Source organism: Patagioenas fasciata, chromosome 21 (assembly GCF_037038585.1).
Source record: "Patagioenas fasciata isolate bPatFas1 chromosome 21, bPatFas1.hap1, whole genome shotgun sequence".
Lineage (NCBI taxonomy): Eukaryota > Metazoa > Chordata > Aves > Columbiformes > Columbidae > Patagioenas > Patagioenas fasciata.
The window spans coordinates 4,339,454-4,353,733 of record NC_092540.1 but is presented as its reverse complement, the minus strand read 5'-3'; the positions used below and the strand labels follow the sequence as shown (position 1 = coordinate 4,353,733).

At 45.2% G+C, this 14,280-nt stretch overlaps 1 protein-coding gene across 1 annotated transcript; it reads right to left on the bottom strand.

The window, feature by feature from the left end:
• Nucleotides 1-1,890: 1,890 nt before the first annotated feature.
• On the bottom strand, nt 1,891-14,225 carry PM20D1 (peptidase M20 domain containing 1). The gene is made up of 13 exons (XM_065854441.2): nt 14,023-14,225; nt 12,815-12,901; nt 12,233-12,465; nt 10,729-10,815; nt 10,098-10,231; nt 9,563-9,682; nt 8,761-8,836; nt 8,461-8,522; nt 6,420-6,498; nt 5,316-5,387; nt 4,396-4,564; nt 3,585-3,684; nt 1,891-3,161 (listed from the first exon to the last, which is right to left on the bottom strand). The coding sequence occupies exons 1-13, from the start codon at nt 14,216-14,218 to the stop codon at nt 3,032-3,034; spliced, it is 1,545 nt and encodes a 514-aa protein (XP_065710513.1). The 5' UTR covers nt 14,219-14,225; the 3' UTR covers nt 1,891-3,031.
• Between the last annotated feature and the right edge of the window lie 55 nt (nt 14,226-14,280).

The following is a 14,280-nucleotide window of genomic DNA, read 5'->3' as shown; positions in this document are numbered from 1 at the left end:
ACCTTTCACAGCACCTGCTGGAGAACTGGATGGGTTTCAGCAGCTCCACGAAATCCCAAACACAAGGGCAAAAGAGGAGCCAAGGATGCGAGTGTCCAATGCAAGGCTGGAGGAAACAACTTTGCAAACACCTTGTTCCTGTGTTCTCCTTCCAGCTCTTTGCTTGGACTCTCCGTGGTCACTTAGGGCTGAAAATAAACCAAGGTCTTTTAGATAAAGGCCAGCAAGAGAGCTTTCTTTAGAAAATACAGGTGTGGAATGTGACCTTTTCTCCATCGTGCAGCATTTAGTGTGACCCTAAATCAGCTGGTCTGCTCTGCCTGGACAACCACAGGCACGTTACTCTGAGTCATGGTTGTCAGCTTTGTAGACTTGGCCATAAATAAGGGGAAGAAAGGAAATGGCTATAGATGTAACACAGAAACGTGTTAACACGCTGGAATGGGACACGTATTCATGTGACTCCGGAGCAGAAAAATCAGCCTTTTTCGGATGATTCAGAGGTAATTGCTCTACATGCTCAAAGCAGTGACTCATTACAAAAAAAAGAGTATCTCACAGAGCTATTACTCTGTGTCTTCACGATGTACTTGGCATTATCAAATAACTACTCATGCAATGCACAGCTGTACTTGATCTTAGCAGAAAAGACCAGCGCATCATCCTGACACCGTTATTTACATGATGACACTAAGATTTCAAAGACGAGAGGCAATCGCTGAGAATGTGTCAGGGGAGCAGTAAAGCGGGGTGGAAAGAAAGCAGAGGTGTGCAGATCCCAATCACTGAGCGATCCTTCAGAACTGGGCCAGATAGGCGTGAAACGGCAGCCAATACGATAAGGAAAGCTGGGAATCTGAAGGGCAAATCTGCTGCCTGGGGAAAAGCACAGACGATTATCAGAAGCGACTGGAAAAAGCGGGCAATGTGCTTTTTCACCGTTAGATCGATCCCACGAGACACGGGCTGTTTAAAGCTCCTTGGTTTGGTGGCTCCAGGCTGCAGTAAAGCTCTGTTGGCCGTTTCCTCGATGCAGAGGCACTGCAGGTTTTCAGCAGTGGCTGATGAGCAGCACTTAACGAGCTCTGCAATGCTCCTGGTGCACATTTGCACAGTACCTGCCAAAACCAACCCTGCCTTCCCAGCACTCTTTGCTTTCCCTTCAGCAGCAAAATGAATCTTTAGATGAACGTCCTCACATCTCAGCAAGACACAGAGCGATTTTTAGTCGGGGACAGGAGATTACAAAATATAAAGGACGCTTTCTGTCTTTAGGGCCCATTTGCTGTTACAACAGGCAACAAATCCCTCCTTCCACACCACAACAGCATGACCTGAGTTTGGATTTTCACCAGCTGTGCCCTAGAACAGAATCACAGAAGGGTTGAGCCAGGATGGAGATGTCAAACAATATCGACCCCATAGTGCCCCAGTCAAAGTGAAGGCTTTAGACCCAGTTGCCTTTATAGACAAATGAACAAACAAACTCCAACCTTCCTCCATCTCCAGCTCGCGGGGATGTATTTTATTCTGTGTTTTACCCTGACACGTCGCTTTTGCTGTGTCTGCAACAGGAGTTTGCAAGAGGAATGACACCTTCACAAAAGAGCCATAGACACGAGGCTAAACAAATTAACGAGAGAGCGCACAGGCAAAATGCAATAAACTGGAAAAGGTGCAAGCTGTTTACTACCCAATAATGCACCGAGTTAGCTGGTTTTGTATAGAAAGGGGAGCACCAGGGAGGGTGCAAAGATTAAAGCAGGCTGGAAAATATGTGGATCTGTTTTGATGGAAACTTTATGACTTGTTCTAGTGGAGCATCAGGTGTGGAAATGACTTCATTGCAATTATACAGCCACATAAAAACACTAAATACTAATCAGAGAAGAATCTGCATTCCTTGTTTTATTAGATGAAAATGCCGATCTGGTTTCAATTATTTAGTAGATTGATACAGTTTTAGCCCATTTGCCATAGTGATAAGATCAGACTGCAAATAAATACAGAATGGTGAATGGAAAGAACACGAATCACAGTTCCATCACTGTTTTTCAGTATTTTCCTGTACCTTCCAGTACATTTTACAATCTGAATTTAGAGCAGAACAACTGCCCATTCCAGTGCATAATTCCCGTTCTGAAAAACAGACACATCTCAGCAACACGAGTTCTTTCAGCATCAAGTGCTCAGAGGAACAGAACACACACTACAGAACCTGACCCAGTGAGAAGAGAATGTATCTGTGCACACAACACTGATTTACCTTCTTATTTAAAAGTGCAATTCCTCGTTCTGACACCCAGATGTACGACACACCCTGGGCCATACCAGAGAGTGAGAGAGAGGGGGAAAAAAGTCACTGAAAAGACAAGAAGAGAAGTTTTCAGCACCTTCAAGATGAGGGTAACACCCGTTCAAGTAACTTTCGGAGCTCGGTATTTAAAATAGAGTCAGAAATCAGTGTGTGCATGGGAGAACTTGGCGGTACCAAGTTAACACTGACGCTGCTTGATGGGGAAGAAGCCCCCGCCGAGCAGCAGTGCCACAAACTCTCAGTGTCACTCTCCTGATGACACGAAACCTACACCACGGCGCAAACCTCTCACCTGAGCTTTTGACAGACACATCGTTCGTGCAAAATCAATTATTACAGCCAGTTTGTCAAAAGCACACACAGAAACCTCGCCTCTTCTCCTGACAGGTGAGTGAGTGCTGATTCTAGCTTAGATTTTTAAGTGACTACCAATTTCAGAGGCTTAAAGCGCCGAAAAAATTAATACCACCAGATTAATGGCTGCACGTCAGACCAGGGAGGAATAGAAATGAGGGTTATTCGTTGTGTTTTGTCCAGGTTCTTCTCACTTCCCGGCAAACTGTACATGTGCCTGAAGCAGCAACCAGCAGTTTTTCCATCTGTATGTAAAGCACAACGTGTAAAAAACCAAATTCCAGCCATAGCTCAATAGGAAACACAACTGCACCTTATGGCGCAGACCCAGGCAACAGCTGCTCCTCTCAGGTGTGTTTCTCACAGCTCGTGGGAGTTCGCGTGAGGCTCCGGCAGCCTCTGGATATCACAGTTCTGGATCAGCTGGAACAGGAACTCGACCTGTTTCTCGTAATTCTCAACCGAGATTCTCTCATTCAACCCATGGATCCTCAAAGGAAAAAGAAGAATGTATTTCATTCCAGTGGGCATTTATGCCCAGCACCCTAATTGCAGGCTCACTTCATAAAGCGATGCACAACACAAAAACACAGCGATATACACCAAATATTGCAACGTCTGTTCCTCAGGCCAACCCAATTTACTGATTCCAAGGCTCAGAGCACAGGAACTAATTGAACATTTGAAGCAAAGAGCAGCAAGGGCTAATGTTCTCCCAGGGTAATCACCATCCCAAATTCATGCAGCACCCAAATGTGCAGGAAATGGGTGGCCTACCAGAATGCGAGGCAACACCACCACCACGCCAAGGTACACAAGGCTGGGTTTCCTCCTCCTGCCTAACGCAGATCGATTTTCTCTTCCACTGGTCCCCACCCCAAACAGCTGCCCACATGCCGGCAGAATACGGTACCTGGGAAGATCATCTGATTTCAAGAGCAGCGGGTTAAATCGATAAATGGCCTTCGTGACGTTAGTGAAGTGCCTGCTGTCCGTGTTTCCAATACACGTGCCTGGAAAACAAACCTCAGGTTTACTTTGCATGACAGCAGCAATTTAATGACCCACATTTTCCCCCCCACCCCGCCCGGAGAAAGGCAACTGATAAGAGTTCTATGACCCCGAGCTACGCCAAAAGCAAAAAATCACTGGAAACAGTTTATTGGTGCATCCTGGAAGAACATCATTCTCCCCTTCATGAACAGGAGGAACTGACCACACAGTTCAGTCATTCTAAGATCAGCCGTGAACACTTGGCCTATGCAAAAGTTTAAGATCCCAAGTGCAAAGCAGTGCAGGAGTAGGAAGGAGCTGTGAGAAAGGGAAGGGGCTGGGATCATAGGGAACAATGCAGAAAAGCAGGAATGGCTTTGCCAGCTAAGAAAACAATAAAAGAAGAGCTAAAGTAAGAAGACCTCCTACCCTCCCTCACTATTCCTTTCTTCCCTGAAGAGATTCCTTTGTATATGCAGAGTCAAAGTCAAGCCTCATTGTTTCTGTCAGTTTCCTGTTTGCTTTTTTAACTTCCACTAAAAAACAACATTAAAACTTGTAAAACATCCAGAGGGAACTAAATAGAAAGAGGAAAAACCAGCTGTTTCCAGCAGTTAACAGCTGGGGTGGAGAAATACACAGAAAATGGAAACAAGTCAGTACTGGGGATGGGGGAGAGACAAGCAGGGCGGAAGTTGGAGAGGAAACAATCACCACGTGCTTGTTGTTACCTGGGACCACACTGTCAACGTCTGGGAAAATATCCAGAATGGTTCTTTGGAAAATATGGACTCCGAATGTCTGGTCATCCCAAGGGCTGATGGGGAGCGGGTCAAAGGCCTCTACTACGTCAATCCTCACCCTGTCATCAGCAATCGTGTTTCTAACCGCCTCGAGCACCTAAGGGTAAAAACACAGATTCAATAAGCAAAAGAAGTGAGGGAGCTCCCCTTCGAGATGTCAGCAAATGTTACACCTTCCAGAAAACGTTTGGCCATGAGCTGCCAATTGTGGCTGCAAATACAGACGAAGAATCAGGACAGAAATTGTGTGTCAGTCCCTCTTGCTCAGTGGATGGCTGACACTTGAGCCATTTATTTTCCTCAGTGCAATCAGATGTAAATCACTGTTTCAAGGTATTCCCGAACTGCTTCGGGCCTGGAAGGCAGGTGGTCAACCTGCTGCTGCTGGGTAATTGGGTCATCCAAGTAAACTATCCAGAAAAAGCTTCCAGAAATATCACCTTTCAGCAAAGGTTTGGGATGATCCTATTTACTGACAGTGTTTCCCAGCTGTCCTCGCCCGGACAGGCATGCCTGACCTACTGAAGGTCACAAACCTTAACATTTCGATTCCCTAATCATATAAAATCCACGTGCTCTTTGGCACAAAACGACTTCTGAAATCTGCTCGATATAACTGCAAGGCAGGGGGAACGATGCACTTTGCAATCCATCTCAAAGGAGGAGAAAAGGCGCTCAATAAGCTGTGTTTCTGATGACCTCCATGAAGGAGCAACTCCCAAATCTTTCCCTTCCACTGCTGGTATGAAATACAGGGAGAGATGATGCTCGTGGAGCAGATCGGCTGCCACAAACCGCTTAGAAAGGGATGTGAACAGCCCTGGATCAGGGTACGGGAAGGACAGGACCTCAGCAGCCGTCTCTGCGGAGTGGATCCGGAAATTCACAGTTGCTTTCGCAGAAGACGGGATGACGTTTAGCTAGGAAAAAAGAAAGAAAGATAAAAAAAGGAAGGGCCAAAACTTAAAAGAAAGTTAAAAACATTGAAATGCCAACTGCAATCTCAGAACAACTCCAGGTTTCACACTAATGCTTTGCTTTGTTTCAACTAAGTGTGATATCTCTTCCTGTACTCTGTTAAAATACCGTAAATCTCATCTATAATGCAGATAATTACACAGAGATATTCATCGACTCAACAAAACTGAAGTTAGCTGTTATAAAGTTTTCCTCTTGAGATAAGCCCTCTCCCTTCAGAAACCTTATATTAAGAAATTAGGAAAGTTTATTGGTTTTTCTAAGCAGTATTTTTACCTAATTGTCATACTGATTTTCCCCAAGTATGAGACGTGTAAGTCACTTAACAAAGGATGTTACCGAAGACACACAACTTCTCTTTTCTACAGAATGCATATTTCTAATTCTGTTGAACACAAAAAGCTATAATCTTTAGGAACATACAAAGAAACCAGGGTGTCACTTCTCTCCTGGCCACTCAGTGTCACTGTTCAGCCACTGTCTCATGTTCTCTTGTCCAGCGATGCTTTTCAGTACCATTTTTCAGGGACAGACCAAACAAGCGGTTTGTTTTCCAGGGCTATAATATTTATGGACAGCTGCACCTCCTCATCAGGGCAAGACCTGGCTGGATCAGCAAAATCTGTTGTCTCACAGGCCAAGGACACAAAATCCCACCTGGTTTAAATACTGTCATGGATATTTTGTACGATTACATAGAAAACACTCTTTCTGGTCCATCCCAAGACATACACAATCTCACCACTAGTTTACTGAGATCTTTTTGTGCCAGAAATCAGTCACTTCTTGAAGAAGCGATTTTCAACTTGAGCTAAATCCAGGCCACATCTAAAATTAAAATGAGTTTGTGGTGATACCTCACGAGCTCTAAGACCAGGGTTGGTAATTATCTTGTAACTGGATATAAATAGGTGGAAATCAAATGTCCTGACGAACTCATTATACTACATGGAGCAAAACCCAAACGAAGCTACCTTGATTCCAGCGTTAAACATTGTGACCGCTGTAGTAGTTCGGATCAAAGCATTGGTGGGAGGTTTCCAGGCAAGAACTCTTAGAAAGGAGGAAAAAAAAAACCAAACACGTTTCAAATAAGTTTTATATTGATAAAACATAAGCACCACAATTATGTAAGCAATAAGCTGAATGATGGCCTATTCAATGAATCACAGAATGGACTGGGTTGGAAAAGCCCTCAGAGATCATCCAGTCCAACCCTTGGTCCAACTCCAGTCCGTTCACCAGATCATGGCACTGAGCGCCATGGCCAATCTCAGTTTAAAAACCTCCAGGGCCGGTGAGTCCAGCACCTCCCTGGGCAGCCATTCCAATGCTGACCACTCTCTCTGCACAGAATTGCTTTCTAATCTCCAGCCTCAATTTCCCCTGGCAGAGTTGAAGCCCATGCCCCCTTGTCCTATTGCTGAGTGCCTGGGAGAAGAGCCCAATCCCCCCTGGCTAGAACTGCCCTTCAGGTCGTTCTAGAGAGTGCTGAGCTCACCTCTAAGCCTCCTCTTCTCCAGACTGAACAAGCCCAGCTCCCTCAGCCTCTCCCCATAGGGCTTGTGTTCAAGTCCCTTTCCCAGTCTTGTTGCTCTTCTCTGGACCCGCTCCAGCACTTCAATCTCTTTCCTGACCTGAGGGACCCAGAACTGAACACAATACTCCAGGTGTGGCCTCCCCAGTGCAGAATACAGGGGAAGGATCACTGCCCTTGTCCTGCTGACCACACTATTTTGGATACAGGACAGGACACCATTGGCCTTCTTGGCCACCTGGGCACACTGCTGGCTCCTGTTGAGCTTCCTGTCCATTAGTCCCCCCAGGTCCCTTTCTGCCTGACTGTTCTCCAGCCACTCTGTGCCAGCCTGGAGCGCTGCAGGGGGCTGTTGTGGCCAAAGTGCAGGACCCGGCACTTGGCCTTCTTGAACTTCATCCCATTGGAATCAGCCCATTCTTCCAGTCTATCCAGATCCCTCTGCAGAGCCCTCCTGCCTTCCAGCAGGTCAACACTCCCTCTCAACTTGGCGTCATCAGCAAATGTGCTGATGATGGTCTCAATCCCCTCATCTAAATCATCAATAAAGATGTTCAACAGGACTGGATCCAACACTGACCCCTGGAGGACACCACTAGTGACTGGCCACCAGCTGGATGCAGCCCCATTCACCAGCGCTCTCTGGGCCCAGCCCTCCAGCCAGTTAACCCAGCAGAGAGTGCACTTGTTCAAGCCATGGGCTACCAGCTTTTGCAGGAGTATATTATGGGAGACAGTGTCAAAGGCTTTGCTGAAGTCTAGATAGACCACATCTACAGCTTTCCCCTCGTCCACCAGGTGGGTCACCTGATCATAAAAGGAGATCAGGTTGGTCAGACAGGACCTGCCCCTCCTAAACCCATGCTGGCTGGGTCTGATCCCTTGTCCATCCCGAAGGTGCTGTGTGATTGCATTCAGGATGATCTGCTCCATAACCCTGCCAGGCACTGAGGTCAGGCTGACAGGCCTGGAGTTGCCAGGGTCAGCTTTGCCACCCTTTTTGTCGATTGGGGTAACATTCACCAATTTCCAATCCTATGGGACCTCCCCAGTGAGCCAGGGCTGTTGGAAGATGATGGAGAGCGGCTTGGCGAGCTCTTCTGATAGCTCCCTCATCACCCTAGGATGGATCCTGTCTGGTCCCATAGACTTGTGAGGATCCAGATGGCTCAGTAAGTCACCAACTATTTCCTCCTGGAATACAAGGGGGCTATTTGGCTTCCCATCTCTGTCAACCACCTCCAGAGGCCAGTTGTCCTGAGGGCCACCTGTCTTACTGGTAAAAACTGAGGCAAAGTAGATATTAAGTACCTCAGCTTCCTCCTCATCTTTGTTAACTATATTAATAACCACGAAGTGGTTATTAAGCATTGACATTTTCTAAACTACGAAAAAGTGTAAGTGATTTCCTGGGAAGACTAGAAATGGCAAGTGCTCTTCACCTTTTATGGGTGTTCATCAAGGGTCTATTTTCTTACCTGCTGACAATAGGTGAAAACAGCCAGAGATTGCTCATGATGAGATTGAGAGGAAACCTGAACTAAGCGGAAGAAACAAAACCACAAATCAGACAATTTCTAGTTTTCAAGAAGGTACCATAGGCACTTGGCTATGGCTGAAATAACTGCAGCAGAAACAATTATAACAGCTGGGAGAAAGGCCAGCTTCAGCCTTCTCCTTCCCAGGAAGGACTTAACTATGCTCTAAATTCATATGCTGGGTTACTCTTCACTTATTAATATGAAAATCGGAGAATAAAATGATAGTTCTTTCCTCACCTCTGATGCAAGGTGCTCCATAGTCAAGAGTTCCGGCCCGTGGCCAAACAGATTGGGTAAGGGATTCTGCTCCAGCCTACGACAAAGCAAATCAGCATTCAGAATTTAATAAAAACCTCTGGCTACGATTGCTCAAAAGGTTGACAGGAATTTGTGAAATGTATCCGTGTATTTGAGATCCTCTCCTGCTAAGTAAATCTGTGGGCACAGCTCCATGATGGATTTCTGAGCATTCCAGTCACATGAAAATATTTTCTATCAAGAACAGCGGAAAAAATCCCAAACCTGACACTTCTAAGGAACACATGGAAAGCTAGAAAAACATCACACCAAATTCCATCCTATCTGTACGGATTTTTTCTAAAACCAATATTTATTAGCCAATTTGATATCTACACAGACACGTAATAAGATGATTTAGGCAGTCACATTCTGACCTTATATCATGGTAATGGTTTGGATAATTACCAGCAAAAGGTAGCAGGTATGTGCAAGGAGAAATTCCAGAGAAACTCTGTAACCCAAACCAAGCAACCTTTATCACCACACCGTAAATTACGACAAGACATCGGGATGTACCCCTTGTCTTGGTTTTAAGGAATCAACCGATACTAGAAACAGCTGAAAAGACACTCCAGACGTTGGGTCCCTTTGCTGGGATTGCTCTTCTGCCCTTCAGCACGAGCTACAAATTCCAGTTTCAAAGACAGAAGGGGAATTTGCACAATACTCTAAAGAAGAAAGTCATGCATCAGTGACTTAGGAGTCTGCTTGACTTGTCCTCGACGTTGGGAGCTCTCACCTGGCCATCGCTGCTGCGAGAATGCCAATACTTGTCTCCCTTGGCGGAAAGGATGAATGTCCTGGCTCTTTTTCCACAGTGAAATTCAGTGTTATCGAACCCTTTTCTGTGATAGCGACGCTGGTCAATGATAAATAAATAAATGGTTAACGCAATTCCAAACACATGCACACAATATAGGTAAAAAGAACTACTCTGTGTATTTTTAGTACCATAAAAAACACCAAAGCAGCAGTGGCAACAACAAATCATTAACACAATGTCTAAATGATGTCTTGGCTGCTTCTCCAGCGAGCGGACTCTACAGCACACAATTAACATGCCTGCGCTAGCTAAGCGGAACATTCTGCTTCTGTCAGCACAGTTGTGAAGGACAGAAGCAAATGCTGAACGTCCTCTGCTTGCACTTTGTGCCCCTGCTGCACCTTCCTCAACGCCAACACCGCCACATGCCATGAAAATGTATTTTGTTTGCATTAACAAGGCCATTCATCACAAATTAAGGAAATGGATTGAAATGTTCTCTCTTACTTACACAGCTACCGGCTTCTCCACTCCCGCGACAACGCCGTCCAGGATCGCGCTCCCCTCATCCAGCAAGAAGGAGAGTTTCACTCCTCGGGCTTCCAGCAGAGCTGCCATGGCCATCGCTCCCTTCCGCCCAAACACCTGCAGAATCCAGGCACAGGAGCTGCATTTCAACTACCAACAATTCTTTGCCTTTATATTTTGAAAATTAATAAATAAAACCACCTCGCCTGTCTCTTTGGACCGTTTACCAGTGGGCATACCCACAACAAAAGCGCAATGTTTTTGTTGGCTCTTCTTGATCATTTGGAACAACCATGTAAATCTTAGACAGGCTTTTCACGTTATATTTACCCCAGAATGTGATTTCTGCTGCACCTTTCACGCGGAAAATCATTTGAAATAACACTCTACTGTTTTCTTTTCTCTTTGCTCATCACACCAAACCCTTTGTCAATGTTCCTTAAAGCCAAACAATCAATACAGAACTATGACCATGTGCCTGACACACTATCTACCCACATAGCAAAGAAAACCAGGAAAGATTCTCTAGTTAAACAATGTTTAAAAATTAAGCCTTGTTACATACATGCACAATGCAAACAACTAGTAGTTGTGATGGAAACGAAAGAAAATACCTCTTCATCATGTCCAATGCCAACATAAAAAGATCTGCGGGGTCTGTAGTTTCTTCTCAGCAAAAATTCTAAAGCTTGTAGAATACCCTGCAGAAAAAAAGAAAAGCAGAATGCATTGTACTATTCTTCTCATTTGGTAATATTAGATGTAAAAGAATGCAATGTAATGTCAAAGAAATATGATGCATTCACAGCCCTTAAGGACACTTTGTCCTGCTCACAGTTGAGCTTTTATTTCTACAACCCCTACTGACGATATTCGCATTCTCTGAGAAACCCGCTGCAATATTCTTGATCAATAATGCTTAAGACTTCGTGTGCAACACAGTGTCAGCGCACACACACAAAACACAGCGTAGGCTTGTTCTTAGCGGTGAAGTCAGTGACAAACTGCACAGGAAGCACGACAGAGTTATAATTACCCAAGGAATTCACTGTTCCTTTAGACTGCCTGTCCTACGCACAGCTTGGCTCCCAACTGAGCTACCATTTATTTTAATGAGCGGTATATTTTGTACCAAAAATGCTAAGACGACAGAAACAGAATACGAAACTCAATCTGAAGGATGAGAAATGAAATCTACCATTTGCTATATCATTCCATCTCCTCTGTTTTTCCAATTTAAGCTGGTACATTTCGTGCATTTAAGCAGAAATTACATCATCTCTACCTCAGCAGCACCTATTTTTGCCATGTTGCCCGAAATTATTGCTTTTTATTGTCCATTTGTGGAGTTACTTGTGTGGTTCACAGTAGACTGATGCACCGAAACAAGGTTTTAAGTTGCAAGGCTTTGAGATGGATGATTAAACTACTTGAAGAAACTTTCTAGAAGTATAACCTGTGCCATAATAAGCAGCCACAGCATCTGTGACAGTGGCTTGTGAAACCTCTGTTTAAATTTAAACACAAGGATGTCACGGAAGCGCGAGTCACAAAGGACTATATTCCTTATTAATTTTTCCTCCAACATTTTCCCAAATTAGAAATCCACAGATCAATCTTTTTTACACTTTATTCATCCCAAATGTACTTGAAGCAACAGCTCTTTGTTGTGCCACAGACTAGATACTAAAAGATAGAAGGTTGTTTCACTATCATACTAAATAACGTTGTTTGTTTGGAAGCTCAAGCCTTTTCAAGGGGTCAAGTTTGGCTTCGAATGCCCACGTGACACCTGGGAAAAAGCATAAAGTCTGTCTCTGACTTCAAACACAGCATTTGACATCCACTTTAAATACGGCATCTAACCAAACACATCCGCATTTGGGAACATGTATTTCTGCATCTTCTCAGAGCTTTAACTCTCTTTTCTTCAGTAATAAAAGACCGCTCCACTTTACACCTAGGAAGAGTTGGGAGAGAACCGCAGGATTTAGGAATTTATCATTAACATCCTGCATTTAAAGAGGGGCAAGAGAGACAATACAGTGATTTCTAGTCCTCCAATCTGCCTTTTGGGGTTTTGTATCTCTCTGAAATGACATTACCAAGGTGACGTACTATGGCAGAGTTTTTGTTATCCAGCGTTCCTCGTCCATAGATGAAACCTTCGTGTTCTGCAGCTGAGAAAGGAGGGAAATCCCAGCCCTCCGGGGGAGCAGGCACAACATCCATGTGTGCAAGCAGCATATAGGGCAGCAAGCCAGGGTCAGAACCCTGAACAGTAAACAGGCGGCTGTATTTCCCAACAATTTCATGTTGAATGAACTTTGAAGAAAATACAGCCGGGAAGACTGTTAAGAAAAGAATTAGACACGAAAAAGAAAAATTAACAATAATGTCCAATTTTATAATTATATATATACTTTTTTTTTTTTTTTAATGGCAAGGTCATTTAACCATCTCAAGGACCAAAAACCACCGTTGCAAAAAGATATTTGAACCTTGACTTTTGTAGCTTTGGCCATTTTTATATCAAAGTACACTGCTCCAGAAGTGACTTACGTACGGCATTTGTGACAGTCCTTTCTAGAGGAAGAACAAACCAACAATCTGTTCCATCATATTCAAGAACCATATATACACTCTTCAACTTATGAAAATAAAATTGAGCAGAGATACTCAAGAATGGAAGTTTAGTACCTTCCTGAATGTAATTTCCAAATTCTGCCATGGCCGTTGTATTCAGGTCCTCCGGAGATACGGAAACCGTTGGGATTTTAATAGCACCTTCAATGAAATAAATAGAAATAACACTGAAATCAATCAAACAATACTCGAGCTGCATTTCAAAAGGGAAAGTAATATTTATGTTCCTGACCATTTTCCAGGCTTTAAAGATGATTTCACAGGATAGTAAGAGCTGCCACTATCAAAAGTGACTGATGTACTTCATCTGAGCTGTGAGCAGGTAGCACATCAGTGCTTCCTTCCAGTTTCAGCCACAGCATCTTTCTAGACACTCTGGTTTTCACCCTAAAGTGTTGAGTGATATTATTAGAAACGCTACTTCACAGAAGCAGCTGCATTTTGCTCGAGTGAACCCATTCGTGAGTCATACACGACTCTGGTGGCTGCGCAGGAAGCTCAGTTGGCAATTCCAGCTTCTTTTTCAATAGTAAGTCGGGTTGAGATGGCAAGATTGTTATGGCACCTTGCAAACTGCTCCAGCCCTTAAAGATGTATAAACAGAAAGGTCTTTTGTTGCTCCTTCTGGTCTGCTCTGCCAGTTAAAGGGTCGGACAAGGCTGCTCTCCAACATCGAGTCACTCTCAGGTACAATATGGATATAATTTAGTAGCAATCACAGCTGCCTTTCCTAAAAGCCTGTGTCAAGTGAGTTTACAGATTCTTTTAAACGTTGTATTATCCAAGATGACATGCCTGCATTTTCCCATTAAAAAATACGGAAACTTGTAAACTTGCTAGGCAATAAGTCTTCCAAACCAAAACCGTATGAGAACCCGACCCCTCTTTGAACAGTCACCGCTTCACGCCAGGCTGTGGTTTCCTGCAAACTGCAGACCCTCGTGAGATCGAAATATCCTCCAAGTCTGCTACAGAAAAGGGTGTTGGAGAGGCCGGGCAGAGCGGTGTGCAAGGACATAAACCAAAAAACTGACAGTGATTTATCCGGGACACACAGAGCTGCCTGGCGCAGGCAGTCACCGGGTGTTCTGCGTGTACAAAGAGGGAAATGTTGAGGAAAACCAACTGGGAAGGGAGCAGGGCTTCAGAAGAATGAAAGAATAAAAAGCACCTGAGGGAGGGGCCGTCCCCGCGGCGGCCCCGTCTACCCCGCAGCCCCAGGCGGGGACACCGGGCACGGGCGGCCCGCCGGGCCCCCTCACCTCGCAGAGCCTCCTTGAGCTCCAGCCTCTCGCCGGCGCTGAAGGCGGTGGGGCCGCCTCGCCGAGCCCACAGCCGGGGGATCGCCGGGGAGCGCAGGACGTAGGCGCGGAGCAGGACGGCGGCCGCCAGCGCCAGCACAGCCGCGCTCAGCCCCAGCGCCGCAGCGCAGCCTGCCCGCCGCCACCCGCCCGCCATCCCCGCGGACTCCAACCACCGCTGACGGGCGTGGCCGAGCGCCAATCGTCACGCAGCCAGCT

What these genes read in the sequence shown, in the direction of transcription:
- PM20D1 (XM_065854441.2), bottom strand. Translation starts at nt 14,218, where the DNA reads ATGGCGGGCGGGTGGCGGCGGGCAGGCTGCGCTGCGGCGCTGGGGCTG. An exon ending in ATAACAAAAACTCTGCCATA is followed by an intron (nt 10,816 to 12,232) that starts GTACGTCACCTT and finishes TTTTTTCTGCAG; the next exon opens with GGTATTCTACAAGCTTTAGA. An exon ending in TGGAGCACCTTGCATCAGAG is followed by an intron (nt 8,523 to 8,760) that starts GTGAGGAAAGAA and finishes TCTTCCGCTTAG; the next exon opens with TTCAGGTTTCCTCTCAATCT.